Here is a 20,164-nt window from a genome sequence, read left to right on the forward strand (position 1 = left end):
GGCAATTTAAATTACATGCACAATCAAAAAATATATTCCAATATCACTATATTGTAAATAAATTATAGGAACAGTACACAGTATCTGCAGATGCATATGGTACCAAGTACATTTTCACTACTTTGAAAGATAATTATCCACATGGTAGAGATGATACTGTAAAAGCATGCTTTCTAGAATGAGAGGCTTTTGTGGTACTAATGTTTATAGAAGTTAGATAACACAAAGTATAAGTTAATTTTTCTTATCAAAATAATTGTATCTTAGGTTTGAACAATGCAGTTTACTTTTTTAAGTTTATTTCTTCTATAAGGAAAAGTAGTCACGTGCCACATAATGGTAGTCCTGACAGGCTGCATATATCAGGGTAGTCCCAAAATCCATGCTGCATAGTGATAGCATAGCCCACACTGCCAGTGTATTACAGCAGCATGAAGTCATGGATGCCCAGCTCCTCTTCCAGGATGCCCTCCTGTGCTGCTGTGTAAATGAAAAGAGAAGAGTTGTTTGGAGAATAGCTTATATTCTGTGATGTGTACAATGGTGAATTCACTTGCTACACATTGATCAGAAAGTACCTTAGTCGTTATATGACACTTGACTCTATTGTAGATCCTGCACTGTTAATCAGGTGACTCTGCCTTTGGATCATCATCGAGGTGTACACTGTGATCATCAGGGTTATCTGCCATAAGATCTTCACCCACAGCTGCAAGAGAGTAGCTGAAGTGAAAGTTTCTAGAGATGTAAGAGTTGTAGGAAAGAGTCTTTGATTCCCACTTAAGTTTGTTTATGTTACTGACCAGTTGTTGATGCTACTCTCTTTCTGGTGGAAATAATCCAGTCCAGGGTACAGATCTGTAACTTCTGCAGTACTGTAATGACATGGATTCAGCAAGTAGAGTAAACTTCATTATGCATGTGGTGACCTGACCCTTGCTTAAGTTTCTTTTCACAGTTTTCTTCATTCCTGGTGGGCCTCTCTGGGTTAATAATACTTTAAACAGTTTATTCAGACCATAGCTCTTCTGTGGATGTGCATATTTGCATCAGTCCTCTACATATTCAGTTGTTGATAAAATTTGATAATACCTAAAATATTCAGGAACTCTTTTTAGATTACATCCTTCAGACTGCTTCTTTGACAAGTACTTCATAAGCATTACACTTGGCCAGAGTTTTGTTAAGATTCTTCATAGGATAACATCCTTTAATATCCTTCCATGCTGTTGCAGAAGCATAAGCATCTTTAAGATCAAAAGAAGCCTGAAATTTCCACACACCACAGTCAGAATTCATTAATTTGTGAGTGAAAGATGCCCAATAATCCACTCTTGAACTCCTGGATGACACCTTGATTCATTGGCTGGATTAAAGAAGTCCTTTTTGCAGGCAGGTAGGTGACAAAGCTGTTTCCAAAAATAAGATTTAAGAAAAGAATCTTTTAGCCAGCCTTATTAGGCAATTTGAGACTTTCTTTCCTATTTAGCATCACAGGAGTTAAAAACCATTTCTGAAGAGCTCAGCCTTATCCAAGTCCTTCTGTGAGGACCCTGGAGTACAGGAAAATGGAAGCACCCGCAGGCTGTGGGCCATGACTACTGGCCCCACAAGACGCACTGACACAAACAAGAACAGTGATTCTGTTTTTTCTTTTAACTTGAAAGGGACCAGAAAGACTGTTTTTATCAGACATGTTGTTATTTTGCAAATAATGTCCACAACGTATAGATTTATCTTTGCTATAAAATTAGTAAAATGTCAGATTATACTTTAAAGAAGCAAAAGCCCCCTGAAGTTACTACTGCTTCAGCATTAGCAACTCGACTCCATCGAGTGTGCTTGCAAATTGTGATGTACGCTCACATCAGAAAAAAGTACATTTTCAGCAAAAATTTTAAAATTAACCATTTTGGTCTTGGTATTAGATTTTCTTTTAAATGCTTATTTGGAAAGCACAGAATACACATTTGAAACATGAAGGGATTTTTTAAGGTTGTTCCTTCTCAGGTATTTAAGATTCTAAGTATAGCTATAAATGATTGTGACTGACCCTTTTGTCTCTTGAATCCTGGTCGTTCTTAACCAGCCACGTGCTTCATAGTTACTGGAGGAACTTTTAGAAAAACAACCATGCAGTTTCCACCCAAGCCCACAAAGTCGAAACCTCCCAGTTAGGGCAGTCTGGTTGACTCACCTCTGTTGAACTTAGTGCTCACAGTTCTATTTTTGCCACCTTTTTTATGGCTTCTGGTATATCATCACTACCATAGGCTTTCTTTTCTTAGGTTGACCACTGTTGTGTTTGCTGTTGCTTGAGGCAAATCTAAATATGCATGAGCTAATTAAGTGGGAACTCCAGAGTAAATCCCTTGAGGCAGTCTAAGATTAGTTCAGAAGATGGACAAGTTAAGGAGTGCTTAGTATGTAGTTTCACTTCTAGTCAGCTGAGGAGCTGTGTCCTAAAATCTCAGTCAGACAGCAGGCAAAGAAGCTGATCCACCTAAGGTCTCCCGCTTTGCCAGTTTGTTGCTGCAGTCAGTGATTCTCTCGAGGAGCAGGCCACAGGTATCAACTGTTGGAACTTTCTGGAAAGCACTAGAATGTCTGGACTCTCAGCTGCCAGGTTGAGGGCCAGGTACACATTCTAAAATGAGCGATTACTGAAGAAGATATAGTGCATGTAAAAGGCCTAGTCCTGGTAGTTGAAAAATGGGAAAGTTTTGAACAAGCAAAATGGCAAACAGTATAAGAGCCTTTGGAAATTCTTACTTTATGTCAGAAAAATTTTCCTATTCTTACTTGTATCTTGAGACTAAAATATTACCAGATAAACAGTCTAATATACAATAGCACATTCTCAACCTAACTTATTTAAGTCTGTAACTTCAAAACTTAAAAAGTAGTCAATGCTATATTTTCAGCTAGGGGTATGCTGTCAGGCTATATAATTTTTTAAATGTTTTGAGGGTGTTTCTTAAACATTTTTAACAGTGGCTGTCCCCTTGTTGGGCAAGGACTTCCAGTAGTGTTGAGGAGTGTTTGCTTTTATAAAGCCTAATGAGGTTGATAACTTGCTGTGTGTTTCTGATAAATACACTTCTCAAGTTAAGGAAATGCCCTTTCATTCCTAATTTACTAATGTTTTTGTTTAATCATGAGCAGGTAACTATCACATGTTTTTCTGTACTTGCAGACTAATTAGATACATTCAAATGATGAATTAGATTTTCTAATTGAGTAGTTTTCTGTGTTTTGTTTGTTTGTTGGTGCTCTGTAACACTGTGTGTAAAGTGGGGCTGGTTGGAAATCCCATAAAGGTTTTGCATTCTGGAGAGAACCTGATTCCCCATTCCTCAGCGCATCTTCAGGTTGTTGCTTCAGAGAAGTTGCTGGGGTAGAGTGGACTCCAGGATATGTGTTTAGAATTCACATTTTACTTTTTAACAAACTCTGCTAAAGTTAGGATCACTGGAGAGATCTGATGCCACTTAAAGGCTAAAATTCAAAATTCCTTGGGGGTGGCACTTTAAGACCCTGTGTAATGTAGAATAGCACTCCCTATCCAGTGTAGAATGTTCTCTCATCTGCACTGTGCAGTGGAGGGGCCACTAGCCTCATGGGGCTCTTAAGCACTTAAAATGTAACTGGTGGGACTAGAGAACTGAATTTTTCATTTTAATTTCAGTTTAAATTGCATGTGTAGGGCCTCCTCGGTGGCGCAGCGGTTGAGCGCTGGGTTGCGAAGCTGCCCGCAGCCTCTGCAGCGCCGGTTCGATCCCCGGCTGCTCCCCAGCCACCAGAGGAGGGTCCCACATGGCGCGCAGACCTCTCCTGCCGCCCGCTGCTCCCCTCAGCAAGTGTACTTTGGTCCTTCTGCCTGCTCTGCTCCCCGCTCTGGCTCTGGTGAATTCTCTCACCCTCCCGCGCTTCTGACTGTACCCAGTGCTTGTATAAATAAATAAATAAATAAATCTTTTTTAAAAAAAAAAAAAAATAAATAAATTGCATGTGTAGCTAGTGGCTACTCTCTTGGGCAACACAGATCTAGTGTCTAGACCCCATCTAATTTCCCCATCTCTCTTTCGCCATCCCTTGCATTTCTGAAGTTCTAATTGTGTTTAATTTTTTAATGTTGTAAATTACACTATGTTTTCTATGTACTCTACCCAACATGCCTACTACTTTCTCACCAGCTACCTGGCAACATTTGACTCACTCCTTAGGACTCTGTTCAGCTGTGTTCAAGTTGTGGGTCCTTTCCTCTCCAGTGAGAGCTTCCTTCTCCACGCTCCCCCTGCCCTCGGACATCAGCGCCCTGTGACTAGTGCTGAGCCTCCCCTTCACTCTCCTCCTATTGCTTTCAAGATAGAGATAGGATCTTTTTAGGTTTAAAATGTTCAAGTCTTAGCATATGATTGGTTCTCAGAATACCTGATTGCACCGGATGTTACTGTCCCTAGGAATGGGCATGGCATATCAACGTGACAATAAAGAGTTTCTCATGGCTGTAGGGGAAAGTGGGAATTAGGGATAATTAGAAGTAAAGTTCATTTCTATGAGGGCTCTTTGAGAGAAACCATTTAGGTTTGCTTTATTTAGATGGAAAATGAGCAGCATCAAGTTTGGGGCAAGGAGAACATCATGAAAGCGTAATTTCTGGGAAACGTATCTTGTAGCAAGGTGCAGGCTAGTTTGAGTAGAACAGAGCATCATATCAGGGATGTCAGCTGCGAGACTGCCACAGTTGCAACCTGAAGCAGTGAGACACTGAACCAGGAAGGATTGGGCTCCCTGTCACCCAGGTTGCCAGGGCAGATATAACTGACAGTTGGGGCGACTTCTTTGTCTCTACTCACTCTGCAGACCCTCTTGAGGCTGTGGCCAAGCTCCCACAAGGTAGCAGCACTCCTCTGTGAGAAGGTTCCTTGCTAGGGAAATTCAAGTCTAGGCCCTCTCTTTGCTAACATCTGCATATGGGACTGCATTGGTGAAGTACAAGGAACCTATGTGAGATTGTCAAAGGAAAATTGAGTCAGACACCAAGAATTTTATAATAAGCAGTAAAAATGGGTTGAAAAAATCTATATTGGAAAAATGAAAGATTTGGATAACTTAAGAGATGATTGTTGGCATCATTCATTTCTAGGCAAAATGTATGCAGAGAATAGATTAACTTGTATCTACTCACAAAGGGGGCAGGGATATAGGAGGGATGGAAGACAATTAGAAGTTTAGGAGAAAATAAATGGAGAAGAAATGTAGTCAGCAAGCATTGTTCATCGTTGAGGAAGGTGGTCCATAAAAGGGGGATGGAAAAATGTTTGCAGAAGTCTCTCCTTATCCTTGAAGGAGACGTCCCACGACCCCCGTGATGTCTGAAACCACAGAGAGTGTGGAACCCTGTGCTTTTGTCTCCTCTACTCAAAATACTTAGTGTGGTAGCTTAATTTATAAACTAGGTACATAAGGGATTCATAATATGAATAAAATAATATGATTGTAACAATAATATATTGTAATAAAATGTAGGTAAATGTGATCTCTCTCTCTCTCAAAATATTTTATGGTACATAATAGCTTCTGGCCCTGATTGGCTGTGGAGAGTGAAACTTCAGATAAGGTTATTATGTAGCTAGAGTCCTGTAGTGTGATTAAGTGAAATTTCTTCAAAATCAAGTTTACCTGTTTGTTTAAAGGCAAAGGAGAAAGACCCAGTGGAAGGACAGAAAAAACAAAGGTGCTGAAGAGCTGAAAGAGATGGACCAGGACAAGAATAATTGAGTGCTTTGGAGAGGGGAGACTTGCCTTTCTCAGGACTGCTGGAACGGGGGAGATGGTCCTGGAGAAACTTGAAAACTGAAGCAGGGAGGAGATAACACATCAGAGTGTGTTTGTGATAGGACGTAGGAAGAGAGGAGAGGGAGTATTGGATGAAATATGGCAGTTAAAACAAAATTAATAAATTTGCTTTTTCCTATAGCCAACAAAATTAATGGAATACCCTCGGGAGGCGGAGGAGGAGGAGGCAGCAGCCCCAAAACTCCACTATTTGAAACTTACTCAGACTGGGACAGAGAAATCAAGAGGACCGGCGCTTCTGGGTGGAGAGTTTGTTCTATTAATGAGGGTTACATGATATCCACTTGGTAAGTCCAGCTTCACCAATGTTGTTTCCAGCTGGGAATGTCTTAATAATAATCCAGCTCCACTGTCAGCAATAACTGTGAAGATATGGTTAATGGAATATTTGTTTTTAATAATGTTTTGTGACTATTTGGGGCCTTTAAACATGATCACAATATCAATATCCATTGAAAGAAATGGACAGTAATTCTTTGTTATTGTCAACAATGCATCCAGTGTTTGTTTGCATTTATTGCTTGTAAATGTGTTTTACAGACCTGTCACACATTGAGCCTGCGTGGTCTGGCACTTTCACTCTGCAATGGTCTCCTCCCACTTTCTTTCTACTTACTGTTTATTTATTGGCAAAACCTGGTCATTTGTTCTCCAGAACTTTCCACACGCTAGGATAGCTGTGTCCCCATGGTATCTTTTAATGTTTTCGTCTGCCTCAGGTATTTTCCATAAAATGTCAGTTACCTCTAGAAGCTTAATGACTAGATTCCGCTTCCCAGTCTTGGCACAGATGCTTCATGAGGTTGCATCGTGTGTGCCTCCTGTTGCATCATCTGGGCCCTCAGCCTCAATCTGATGCTGACTGACCACGGGTCCAGCATTTAATCTATCCCATACAAAGTTCCCCTTTCATATAATGAGTTTAGTCACCAAAAATGGTTTTCATTAGGAGGATCATTACCCAGATCCTTACTTCATTAAGAGTTGCTGTTGATGACATTCTATCATTCATTGTTTTCTATCAGACTTTTCATCAACTCTTTAGTACCTGCAGTACAGTTTATACAAGAAAGGTAGTATAAATGTTTACTTTTTCCCTTCATTTAACCAAGTTTAAGATTAATAAGCTAATTCCCTACACCCTCTCTCAAAATGATCAGAAAAATGGTTTTTAAATTGGTTTGTTTAATATCTTTTAGTGGTCTTGGTTTTTGGGAATACTTCATTTAAAGATCATTAAAGTCTTCACTGGTTCTTGCAAATAAACAGCATTTTTGAACAAAAACTGCTCTTAGATATCACTGGGTGGTCCAATACCAGGCGCTTCTAGGAGTATATTTCTGGGGCAAAGGTGCTTTGGAGCAATTAGCTTGAGCCTTCTGCCTCCCCTGGAATATAAACTTTGAGACCAGTGTGTTCTGCTACATTATTTGTTGAAGTCTGCTTCTATCTGCCTGCTTAGCCTGATGGAGGAAAGAAGAGAGCAAGAGGTTTTATAGTGATACTTGTTGTCTGATTCATGCTAGAGTCTGAGTTTGAGGACTGGGACTGGAAAGGAGAGGAAGATAAAAAGGATGTAAAAACTTATTAGTATTTCTGTGGGTTGGGTTGGTTTGGTGTGCCTGGAATCTCTTTACCCAGTCACTGTTAAGAGAACAAGATGGGTAGACTTTTCAGAAACGGCCTACATTTGATTAAAAGTCATTCTTGAAAATATTTCAAGTATTCTTTGGATTTTTTTCCCCTGCCATACATATAAATTGACCACATCACATCTTAGACTGAGATATCAAGGATCATTAGTATCTTCCACTGTGCCCATCTGTGCCCACTAAGTAGGGGATACATATCTTAATTGTGAGTGGGGGCTACAGAGCACACTTATCCTGCCAAAGCACAGCACTCTTATGTTACAATTTGTTTTCCTCCCCTCCAGCCTTCCAGAATACTTTGTTGTGCCAAGTTCTTTAGCAGACCAAGACCTAAAGATATTTTCCCATTCTTTTGTCGGAAGAAGGATGCCAGTAAGTGATGTCTGTTAGAGATCAGTAATTCTGGTGTTTATTTCTTTTACCCAGTGAAGTGAAGGCTCTGCTTCTTTCCTAGCTCTGGTGCTGGAGCCACGCCAACGGCAGCGCTCTCGTGCGAATGGCCCTCATCAAGGACGTGCAGCAGCAGAGGAAAATAGACCAAAGGTAATGAAGAAATGGTCGTTACGTCAGACATTTTTATCTGTCCTAAATATTTATAGTAATTATCTAAATTTAAGTTAATACTATTTTAATTCTTTGACTCATTAAACAATTGAGGATCTTACACTGCAGACATCTTGCCATACATGGCCTTTAACATACTTTCATAATGCAGTACGTCAGGATGGTTCAAGGCTTTCATGTAGTTCAATGCATCTTACTTAACGTCTGTAATAGCTAGGATGGTGGTTTTAATTAGCCATCACAAACTTGAAGGGTACCACGACCTCCATGGCATCAAAGTAGTAGGCAATTCCAGTCTTCTCAGGGCAGTAGTGTTCTGGGCCCTCTGCTCCTGATGCTTTCCTTCCTCCATGCCACTCTGCCTTCTAAGCCTATTGTCCTTTCTGCAGGCATAGTCTCTCTAAGACCATTTCTCTATATTCCCTTCCTAAAGAAATTCACTTGTAGCTGTGACTTTAATGACTACAGATTTATATCTCCAGTCAAGTTCATGTCTTCCACATGTAAGGTCTCCAAGACCCTTGAAATTCATTATGCCCAAAATCAAATGCAAAGATATGGCTACCATACCCTCTCCCAGCCTGCTCTCAGGTGCCTAGGAGTCATCCTTGATGCCTTCCTCTTTGACTTCCCATCTCCATGTCCAACACATCATCAGATTCTGTTTCTTTACTTTTCAGAAATCTTACAGTCCATATGCTTCCACCCGTTTCCGCCCTACCACTGTGTTGCAGAGTGCCCTTGTTTCTCCGCATTGGGTCTCGTGCCACCCCTTGTCCTCCTCCTGGACTCCAGCCAGCCTGGACTTGCCCTGGTCTTTTCCAGTTCCTGATAAATATGGTCTTTTCTATCTCCCGATAAAGTAGCCATGTTCCTCCCTTCTGGCCTGCCTTTCTCATGCTTATCCACAAGTGCTCTCTGCCCCAGTACTGTGTCCTAGTACTCAGTCTTCAGATCTTACTTCAGACATCTCTTCTTCCTTAAGATTAGCCTTCCCTATCGTAAGGGATATTTGCACAAATTAGATCAGACCTCAACTTACACATTCTCTTTGGCTGATTTTTTTCAAAACCCTTATTTTGATTCTTAATTGTGTGGATGTTACAGTTCAGTTATTGCCTGTCTTTCTTACTAGACTGTAAGCTCCGTGAAGTGAAGGGACTATACCTGTTTTACACACCGTTGTATATTTAGCACAAAGGAGCGACCCATGATACTGAATAATTAGTCAATACTTAATTAGGTAAATGAAGAACAAAGAAACAGATCTTAGGAAACAGGCTCAGAGAGTGCCTCAAAATTGTTCATCATAGTCTATTATTGGTAGCACAGGATCTTAGGGTTTTTCCCACAGCACCTTAACTTAAGAAAATCACATATCCTGAAGCCAGTGTCTGTCAGGTGGCCTCAGATCACCCTTTCCAGAGAGGAGGAACTATAATTTATACAAGCCTGCATTCTCTGGCGTATTTTAATTTCCTTTTAATCACTTTAGAAATGAACCCTAATGTGTCGTACTGCAAGCCTTGTTTTCAGTGACATAGTTGCTACTTAAGTGCTCTGTTAGGGGTGTTGCTGTTAAAGTGAAAATGGCAAAAATTCTTTAGTGATGGTTCTAAAACCTTATGGCAGTTTGAATTATTTAAATTTTTTAAGCTAAGAATTATTTTAATTTCTTAAATACTCTATTTGTCATAATTGAGACAGATTCTCTTTGTTGTCCAACTTCATCTTGACCCCTTTTTTCCGCTTACTGACCTTTTCCAGCTTTCTGCAGCAGCCATGTTTGTGGCCTTTTCACTAGCTATCCTTCTGCCTGGAACATTTTGTCCCAGATCATTACAGGTCCCTGCTAACTTGGGTTAGCTTTAGTATCTTAAGGGAGGAGCCTTTTCTGATCATGTTACCCTACTCTCCTGCAGTCACTCAGTTCCATCACCCCTGGCATTCACCACGGCCTGTTCTCTCATTATGTATCCCCTGCCAAGAATGTAAATCCATGAAGGTGGAGACCCACTGTGTCTTGTTCAGCTCTCTAACCTCAACTCTTAAAGCAGTGACTTAGCTTACAGTAGTTGTTTAAAAGATACATGTGACTAAATGAATGGATTTTGTCTTTTTAGGATTTGTAATGCAGTAACTAAAAGTCATCCACAGAGAAGTGATGTTTACAAATTAGACTTGGATAAGACCTTGCCCAATATCCAAGAAATACAGGCGGCTTTTGTAAAACTTAAGCAACTGTGCGTTAATGGTAACTTCATTTTTATTTTTTATGCATATATATGTGTATATAAAATGAATGGGGGAGCACAGCACTGTATGAGGCGTGTGAGAAAAAGTGATATAGCTTAGAAATACTGAAACAGATCAATTTTAAATAGAGATTCGTTGAAATATTTGCACAAATTATTGTATAGCTAAAGCTCTTAGAAAATGAAGTTTAAACTGCTTTTCTTTTGGAAATAAAAATGAATCAGTTAATGGGGGCCTCCATGGTGGCGCAAGGGGTTAAGCACCACACTATGAAGCAATCCGCAGCCTCTGCAACACGAATTTGATCCTCGGCCAGCCAGAGAGGAACCCACATGGCGAGGCAGACCTCTCCTGTCTCGCCCGCCGTTCCCCTCAGCAGTGTATTTCAGTCACTCTGCCTATTCTGTTCCCTGCTCTGTCTCTGATGAGTCCTCTCATCCCTCTCCCCCCCCCCCGCCCTGTACCCCAGCTCTTGTATGCATAAATAAATGTGTCTTTTTTTTAAAAATGGATCAGTTAAGTCACCTTCAAATCATGAGGTATAATAGATAGTAATGTGTCTGCCCAAGGGAAAAAATGTTGCTACCTTGCGGATAGACTTACTAAGATTTTTATGCATACAGTTGTAATTTAAGATATATGACTTAACATGGATTTTTGAATAGAGCTGTGGTATAATCTTTGTGGCCTCAGAACAAATGCTTTTCATGTGTTCCATGTGCCCTGAAGGAATAACTCCTAGGGAAGTGTCTTTGGCACAAAATGAGTCCCCCTTGATGTGTGTACAGAGAGACCCCCTAAGTCACCTGAGAGTCAGGAGACACGAACATGGATGCATGTCCTGGAAGGAGAGCTGGGAGAGTGTGGCAGTGGTAAAAACACAGAAACATGAATGGTTACCAGTGGTCTAGTGAATTCAAAGTGAGTGACGCCTGGGGTTTGTGAAGTGAGAGGCACCTTGAGATGGACCGGGACTCAACTGGGTAGCAAGTCACATGCCCTACAAGGAAGTTGCCCTTATTCCTGCATGGTCAGCATAAGGCCACATGAGGCAGCACTGGCAGAAAGGGAAGAGGAGAGAAGCAGTCAGGGCCAGAATCATCAAGGGGAAGTGGGGACCGGGCTGGGGGGGGGTCTGAACTGAGTAGGAAGGTAGGGACTCACCAGCTCTTAGGAGGCAGAGGTGTTTGGACGCTCCAAGATTTCTTTGAAGGAGCCAAAAATATGATGGAGGCCTAGGGAATGCATTGGTTTTTATAGAATTGTAATTTACCTTAAATGTTTGTATTATTAAATGAAAATGAATGGCACTTCCTTAAAGCCAGTTCTTAAGAAATATTTCACTCTCATGTTGATCATGTAAAATTAAGCTTTCAACACCCAAAAATTTGTGTTTGTATATACAGTGTTATATACTGATATATGGAATTACCATGTTTATTACAGAGCCTTTTGAAGAAACTGAGGAGAAATGGTTATCTTCACTAGAAAATACTCGATGGTTAGAATATGTAAGGTTTGTACAACTCCTTTCCTTCCTTTTTTTTTTTTAAGATTTATTTATTTATTTATACAAGAACCAGGGTACAGGCCAGATTCGCGGGAGGATGAGAAGATTCACCAGAGACAGAGTGGGGAACAGAACAGGCAGACTGACGAAACACACTGCTGAGGGGAACAGCGGGTGCAACAGGAGAGGCCTGCCACACCATGTGGGACCCTCGCCGGCCAGCTGGGATCAAACCCGCACTGCAGAAGCTGCAGACAGCTTCACAGTGCTGTGCTCAACCACCTGCACCACCCGGGGAGGCCCCTCTTTTTTTTTTTAAATAATTCACAGGAGGTACAAAAATAGTATAGAGAGCCAGGTAGTCTTCAGTTTCCCCCAGTGGTAATATCTTACATAGCTAGAATATGCTGTCAAAATTAGGAAATTGTGGTTCAAGCTATAGGCCTTCCTCAGATTTCACCAGTTTGTATATATTTATCTGTGTGGGTACATGTGTGCATGGTTCCGTACAGTTTAATCACATGTATGGAGCTGTGCTACCACCACCACAGTCGAGACAGAATTGCTTTATCACCACAGGCTCCCTCATGCTCCTCTTTAGACTCGCCCCATCCCTGCTCCTGGCAACCTAATCTCTTCTCCCTCTGTAGTTTCATGATTTCAACAATATTGTGTAAATCAGCTCATCCTTTTTACAAAAGGTTAATGGATTTCCCTGATATAAAAATCAAAAGGTAATCTGTTGAAAATCATAAATACTGAAGAAATTCATAAAGGTTAAGAACACAAATATATAGAAAGTAAAATTAAATTTGCTTTATTTCACGTATTTTTTTACTTTTTCCTATTTTCATCTTTTTAAAATTTTTTCCAGCACAATCCCTAGTATCACTTTGACCTTTTCCCCCTCCTTGCTCCCTATTAACCTCAAAACCTCACTTCATTTAATGTCCACTAGTTTTTATAAGTATTTTGCTTTGTCAAATCATCTGCTATGAAAGCATTTGTTGTTGCTTTACTAGACATAATTCCCTCAAATTCCTTCCATTTTGCTGTAAAACTGGCAGCATTTTGTCTTTCCTTATGGCTAATATTCCGTAGTGTGATGTCAGGTACTTTTAAAAAAAATACTTGTAGTGGAAATTTGATGTTTTTACAGTGTTTTTCTCTTTTCAGGACATTTCTTAAACATTCAGCAGAGCTTGTGTACACGCTGGAAAGCAGGCGCCTCTCTGTAGTCCTGCAAGGTAACTGATAACTGAAAACATGATCACATGCCAGCTTCACCATCTCTTATTTACTACACTATTACCTGACACACTGCAGAGTTTCCACATCTTCAGAGTCAAACAGTAGCACCAAGACTGCAAGCACAAGAACAGAAAAGAGATCAGTGTTCTCTCCGGTGTGACATCCTGTCCTCTTCCTTTTATTGTGGGAAGGGTGGGTCATAGCTCTTACTGGATTTGTACAAAGTATTGTCTTGACAGAGCATTCATTTACTCTTGTCTTTTTGATTCATACAAAGTTTAAATGCCTCTGGCTCATTCTAGATTGTGACTCTAAAGGAAGTTTGGTATCAGCAAATTGACTTGTATATACCAGTGGTGTGACTTTTTTCCGTTTATTAGTAAGAATAAACTGCAGTATAAAAATCTTTCAGTTAAGGAAAAGGATAGTTGAATATGAAATAACTTTACAGCTAATGGAATTTCTGAGCTTACAGATAAAGTTAAATGAATCATGAACTAGCTACCTAATTTTATAATATACTGATATTGCATAGTAGGTAGTTCTACTATGCTACTGAAACTTCCAGGAGCATTTTTACCAAGTGTCAATTTAACTAATTTTAACTAGGTAAAAATATTTAAAACCCTTGTGGGGGGAAATACTAATAATGCAAGTAATATAGTAATACAATTCCAAGTAATCCTTTCACTGAAGTGATCTGAGTGTATTTAACATGTGTGCAGAGACTAGTGACCAAGCAGTCTCTCCTGTAAACCGGTGAGTATTCCCATCCTGTTGCAAAGTTCCACTCGACACATTTCTTCATGCACTTGACCTCAGAAGGGGTACTGAGCCTACATTTACTAACACAGTTTTTTTAGAATTTTTTTTTAAGTTTATTGAGGTGTAATTTACATGCATATTTCAGTTATTTTTAGTAAATACAGAGTTCAGTTTTAGTAATTTTCCATCACCCCAAAAAGATTCCTGTGTCCAGTCCCAGGCAACACTAGCCTGCTTTCTGTCTCTCTGGGTTTGCTTTTTCTGCATATGCCATATAAATGGAATCAACATGTGCTCTTCTGCCTCTTCCCTCTCTCACTTAACATACATGTATTTGAGGGTCAGTCACGCAGCATATATCAGCAGTTTGTTCCTTTTTATTTTTGAATAGTGTTCTACTGTTTGTAAATACCTTTAATTTTTTTTTTATTCATTTCCTGTTGATGGACATTTGGGTTGTTTCTACTTTATGGCTCTTATGAATTATTCTGTTGGGAACATTCAACAAAAAAAGGTCTTTGTGGGCACACGTAGGTTTCTTGATTAGCTACTGAAATTGCTCAGTTACGTGGCAGATTTATGTTAACTTTATAAAAGAAACTGCCAGACTGTTTTCTAAGGTGGCTAGAACACATTTCCCTTTGTCTCAGAAATGTATCAGGATTTCTATCTCCACATGGTCGCCAGTACTCTTCTTGCCGTCTCCGGGCTGTCATCACACTGGTGGTTGGGAAGCGTGGCGCTCATTGTGCTTTGTGTCTGTGTTTCTCCAGTGCCTTCATGTGCTCATTGCCAGTGGGTATTGTCTTTGGTGAAATAGCAAGTTTTTTGCCCATTCTTCTATTAGGTGGTTTGTCTTACAGAATTCTAAGAATTCTTGACCTATTCTGGGTACAAGTCCTTTATATTTTTACCTAATTAGCAAACATTTTCTCCTTTGTGATTTGTCTTTTTATTTGGTGACTTCTGAAGCACAGTTTTAAGATTTGTTATGAAGTCCAGTTTATCCATTACCTTCTGTATGTATCATGTTTTGGGTGTCATGTCTGAGAACTCTGCCTTATGCAAGGGTCATGAAGTCTCTCTCCTTTGTTTTATTTATTTATTTTTTTATTTTATTTTATTTTTTTGTGGGACCTTCGCCGGTGGCCGGGGAACTAACCAGCGCTGCAGAGGCTACGGGCAGCCTCGCAGCCCAACACTCAACCACTTCGCCACCAGGGGAGGCCCTCTCCTTTGTTTTACTGAATAAGCGTTTTATAGTTGTAGTTCCTAACTTTCGATCTCTGACCCATTTTGAATGAATTTTTATGTGTGTTGCATTTCCTTATTGAATTGCCCCAACCCAGTTTATTGAAGAATCATTTCTCTATTGAATTGCCTTGGCATCTGTCAAAAATCAATTGACTGTAAATTAGAAGGGTTTATATTTAAACTCTTAGTTCTACCCCATTGATCTTTATGTCTCTCCTTATTCCACTGTCACACTTATCTTGAGTACTGTAGTTTTAAAATTGAGACGTGTATGTACTCAACTTTGTTTTCAAAATTGCTTTGGTTATTTTGGGTCCTTTGCCTTTCTCTGTGACTTTTATGATTAGCTTAAAAAGCCTACTGGAATTTTGATAGGAATATGTTGAACCTATAGATAAATTTGAGGAGTATACCATGCCATCTTAGCAATTTTAAATCTGCCAGTTCATGAAATGAGCATCTTTTTATTTGGAGCGTCGTTTCATTTATCAGTAATGTTTTACAGTTTTTCTGTGTAAAAGCCTTACACTTACTAAAACTCTTAAGTATTTCATTTTTGATACTATTATTAATATGATTGATTTCTTAATTTCATTTTTACAGTTTTATTGTATACTCAAAATGTTATTGTGTATGGAATTCTTGAGGCTTTTTCATTAGATCTAGTAGTTACTTTGTGGAGTCTTTAAAGATTTTTTTTTACACATAGGGTCACATTGTCTGCAAACATTCTTATTTTCTTTGCCTTTCCATTTTGCCTTTTATTTATTTTTCTTATTTAATCCTCTGACTATAGCTTCTAGTATAATGTGTAATAGAAGTGGCAAGATCAGGCATCCTGGACTTGTTCCTGATCTTAGAAGGAAAGCATCCTATCTTTCACTAATAAGAATGGTGTTAGTCTTTTTTTAGAGATGCCACTTACAGTTTGAAGTTCTCACCATCATGGTTTGCTGAGAGTTTTTATCTGAAATGAATGTTGGATTTCTGTTACACAGATGTGTTTCTGCATCTAGTGGGATGATAGTATTATTTTTGTACTTATTAATATGGTGTGTTTCATTCAGTGTCAGATGTTAAACTATTCTTGTATTCTGAAATAAATTCTCACATTCACGAGATAATTTGGTTTACTTATATTTTGTTGCTGACTTACACGTAATCATGAGGGCTATTGGACAGTAGTTTTCTTCTCATTTCTTTGGCTGGCTTTGATAGCAGGGTACCACTGACATCATTGAAAAGGACAACTATAATAGACAGACAGAAAATGGATGATACTGACAATCTCATTCCTCTCATCCACCTCTGAGTCACCATGTGGAGCTGTGGGTAGAAAGACTGTATTTACTATCCTTGACAAAGCAGAAATGGACTCTAGAAAGAGTTGTATCATGAACTATCAAAATGTGAGGAGTGCACTTCCTACTTTCTGTAAAATATTCATGTATAAAGGGCCATCTTCCATTAAATTCTAATTATAGTTTAGTTGATCTTAAAAGTCTATAATAGTTTAGAGTTGCTGGAATCCAGTGAAGCTTCCTAACATGGATTGTTTTGAAGGCAGCTTAGGCACAGAATACAGAATTATTTACTTTTCCTTCCCTTTCAGCATTTTTCTATAGATTAATAATTTTCTTTCCATTTTATTGACAGAGGAAGAGGGAAGAGATTTGAGCTGCATTATAGCCTCTCTTGTGCAAGTGATGCTGGATCCCTATTTTAGGACAATTACTGGATTCCAGAGTCTGATACAGAAGGAGTGGGTCATGGCAGGATATCAGTTCCTAGACAGATGCAACCACTTAAAGAGATCGGAGAAAGAGGTAACAAAAAATCTTAACATTTATTATCAATCTTTAAGTATATTCAAGTTAAAATTCATGTCATTATGTGAAGGGATGTTAATCTTAAAGAGGAGGCCTCCCTGGTGGCACAGGGGTTAAAGACAGTGCTGTTAAGCTACTGCCAGCCACTCCAGCACAAGATCGATCCCTGGGTGGCCAGGGAGCTGACTACATGGTGCAGCAGACCTCTCCTGTCTTACCCACTGCTCCCCTCAGCAATGTATTTCAGTCAGTCTGCCTGTTCTGCTCCCCACTCACTCTGGTGAATACTCTCATTCCCCGCACCTTTGGCTTATACCCCAGTTCTTGTATGCATAAATAAATAATAAATCTTAAAAAAAAAAGTCTGAAAGACTAGGAGGCTCTGTAAAGTATGAATTCAGTACACCCTAGCTGCCTTAGTCTAAGACTAACCAGTGGGTAGAGTCCAAACTGGTGTTTAATATCATTATAACTATAGGGGTGAAATTCTAAAAAAATTTTCTATTGAATTTCTCTAAATAGAAAGCTCATTAAAAAAAAGGTTGCATTAACTCTTCTGCAAAGTAGATTGAGCACATTAGATACTTCGAAAAAATCTGTTTTGGAGTGCTACATTTTCTTAAAATGGAGTGCATGGTGTAAGATGAGAAAGTTTGAGAAGGAGATCTCTGATAGCTTTGGATCTAGTGCCCCCTTGGGTCCATAGGTGACTGGGAAAGGCACTGCTGTTATCTTAGGAAGAGGGCCATTTCAGAGAGCACAATTTGATTTGTCTTTCATGTTTAATAACAAATTGTATTAGTCGAGAAAATCTCAACAGTGAAATACTTCACTTTTAGTGCTGGGACTCACTCCTTGAGACGCACTGGGCAAGAGGCAGTGGCTGTCAGTTGCTTTGCTTGGGATTCATCATGTGACTGAGAGGCTGATGCCAGCAGCTTTCTGAAACAGGAAGTTTCCTGAACCTACAGGGCCAACCAAAAACTAATTATACATTTGGTTTTTGGGTTGAGTTTTTTTAGTTTTTCTTTCCTTAAATGTTCTAAGTGACTGTTTTCAGGATAGGTTTAAATATATATTTCACTCTGCCACATCCATGGAGACAACCTGCCCGCCTGATTACCGCACCATTTCAACTTGGTGTACTCACTATGGGGTTGTGGTATTTCTCATGGTCAAACAGATTTCTTAGGTTGATGTAAGTGATGTTTAATCTGCTCACTTACCTTAGCTCATGTTAGGAGCGAAGAGTTTTAGGCTTAGATGGCCTCTCTCTCCTTAACAACAGACATAAATTTGGTAGTAAAAGTGAACAACTCAAGGATCACATTAAATAATTCCAGTTTCTCAATTCCACTCCTAGATATTTACCCAAAGGACACAGAAACATTAATTCCAAAGGGCACCTGCACCCCCGTGTTTATAGCAGCACTATTTACAATAGCTAAGCTATGGAAACAGCCCAAATGCCCAAAAATAGATGACTGGATCAAGAATCTGTGGTACATATATACCATGGAATATTACTCAGCAATTAAAAAAGATAAACACATGCAATTTGCAGCAACATGGATGGAGCTAGAAGGGATCATGCTCAGCGAAATAAGTCGAAAGAAAAATACCAGATGGTCTCACTCATAGCAGGAATTTAGAAAACCTAAATAAGGGACCAGGAGAAAGACTAATTATAATAAAGTAAAAATCAAAATCAACAAGCAACTATAAGCCAGAGACACACTACGGCAGGGGAAGGAGGGAATAGGATCAAAACAAGGGTGGTGGGAATCGTATGGGGACTATAACCAAGATGAAAATGCATACATTGTGCAATGAAAAATGATGTTAAAAAAATATGTACAATTTAAAAAATAATTTTTTAAAAAATAAATAATCCCGCTTTCTGTTTCTATTTGCCAGTCTCCCTTGTTTTTACTATTCTTGGACACCACGTGGCAGCTGTTAGAACAACATCCTGCAGCTTTTGAGTTCTCAGAGACCTACCTGGCTGTGCTCTATGACAGCACCCGCATCTCGCTCTTCGGTACCTTCCTTTTCAACTCTCCTCACCAGCGGGTGAAGCAAAGCACAGTAAGTGACATTGTGGTCATAGCTACTTATTTAACTACTTTACTGAGATACTATTGAAGTACAGATAGCTATGTGTTTAAAATATATATTTAAAACAATATATAATCTAAAACAATTGTCATAGTCACTGAGTAAATTAGAGACATAGACATCTAAGAACTCATGAATGAGCATTTTATGGTTTGTCTCCATTATACATTGTTCATAATAAGCCAGTTTAAAAGCCAAATGATTTTAACCACCTCAAGTGTTTTGTTTCTGTATTTATGTTTTCACACTAGGGTCGTGGGGATAGGCATGCACACGGTTTGAGCCTTCAGAGGTGACATGAGGCTAGGATATCCTAAAGCCTGTAAGGGTTTGGTGTAAAACCTGGGCACATGGGCCTGGGTCCTAGGGGCAGCGGTGCCTTCAGGCACCTGAGTGCAGGACTCTGGGGACTGAGAGCCACCTGCTCCTCACCCTTGCTCTTGACTGCATTCTGGCCACGCCCATGTGTGGTTACAAATAAATTCCTAACTGGAATAAAAGTTAAGTGTATCATTTGCTTTCTTTGTTCTGTGCTCTAATGCCGTATTTTTTAATTTGGCTTTTTTCAAAAGCTTTTTCTGGCAAATACACAACCCCTGCTCCCCCCTTGGTATTTTCATATTCATGATTTGATGTAATAGCTGACTGGAGGCCCAGAGGAACTTCATTTTCTCATGGGGAACTGCCCTTCCCCTCCCACACAGTCAGAGGCCTTTCTCTCCCTTCTGAGAGAGATAGTGATCAGGTACTGTTTGGGAAAATCCACTCTTCTTTGGAGATAAATATTTTTAGTTTTTACATTTAGAAAAACAGACTGCTTCCTAAGGTCCATTAAAATAGGTTAGGGTTTATGTTTTACTAGATTTCAGTTCTTAAAATACTGTTTTCTAAAGTAGATGAATTATTATCCATGCATTTATATGAGGAAATTTCAAATAACAAAAAATGTTAATTATATCTGGGGTCCATTTAATGAGTTTTACTTGGAAGTTTCGTAAAGGGCCCTGTGCTGTGGGGCACCTTGCCCATCACCTGCGGGGCCTGCACCAGCAGCACAGCCTGGGTGGTGCCTGGCTGCCATGGAACGAGTGAAGACTCCTGAC

General features: G+C 39.5%; 1 protein-coding gene across 1 annotated transcript in view; it reads left to right on the forward strand.

The window, feature by feature from the left end:
• MTMR10 (myotubularin related protein 10) overlaps nucleotides 1-20,164 on the forward strand; it is a gene marked incomplete at its 3' end in the record, with an annotated part of 40,232 nt that overhangs the window by 17,716 nt on the left and 2,352 nt on the right. The window contains exons 7-14 of the mRNA XM_084253900.1: nucleotides 5,984-6,149; nucleotides 7,799-7,886; nucleotides 7,969-8,057; nucleotides 10,202-10,332; nucleotides 11,781-11,850; nucleotides 13,021-13,091; nucleotides 16,771-16,940; nucleotides 18,861-19,031. Coding sequence (XP_084110026.1) covers nucleotides 5,984-6,149; nucleotides 7,799-7,886; nucleotides 7,969-8,057; nucleotides 10,202-10,332; nucleotides 11,781-11,850; nucleotides 13,021-13,091; nucleotides 16,771-16,940; nucleotides 18,861-19,031 — 956 coding nt within the window. The remainder of the gene's footprint in view (nucleotides 1-5,983; nucleotides 6,150-7,798; nucleotides 7,887-7,968; nucleotides 8,058-10,201; nucleotides 10,333-11,780; nucleotides 11,851-13,020; nucleotides 13,092-16,770; nucleotides 16,941-18,860; nucleotides 19,032-20,164) is intronic.

Source organism: Talpa europaea (assembly GCF_964194135.1).
Source record: "Talpa europaea genome assembly, chromosome: 14".
NCBI lineage: Eukaryota > Metazoa > Chordata > Mammalia > Eulipotyphla > Talpidae > Talpa > Talpa europaea.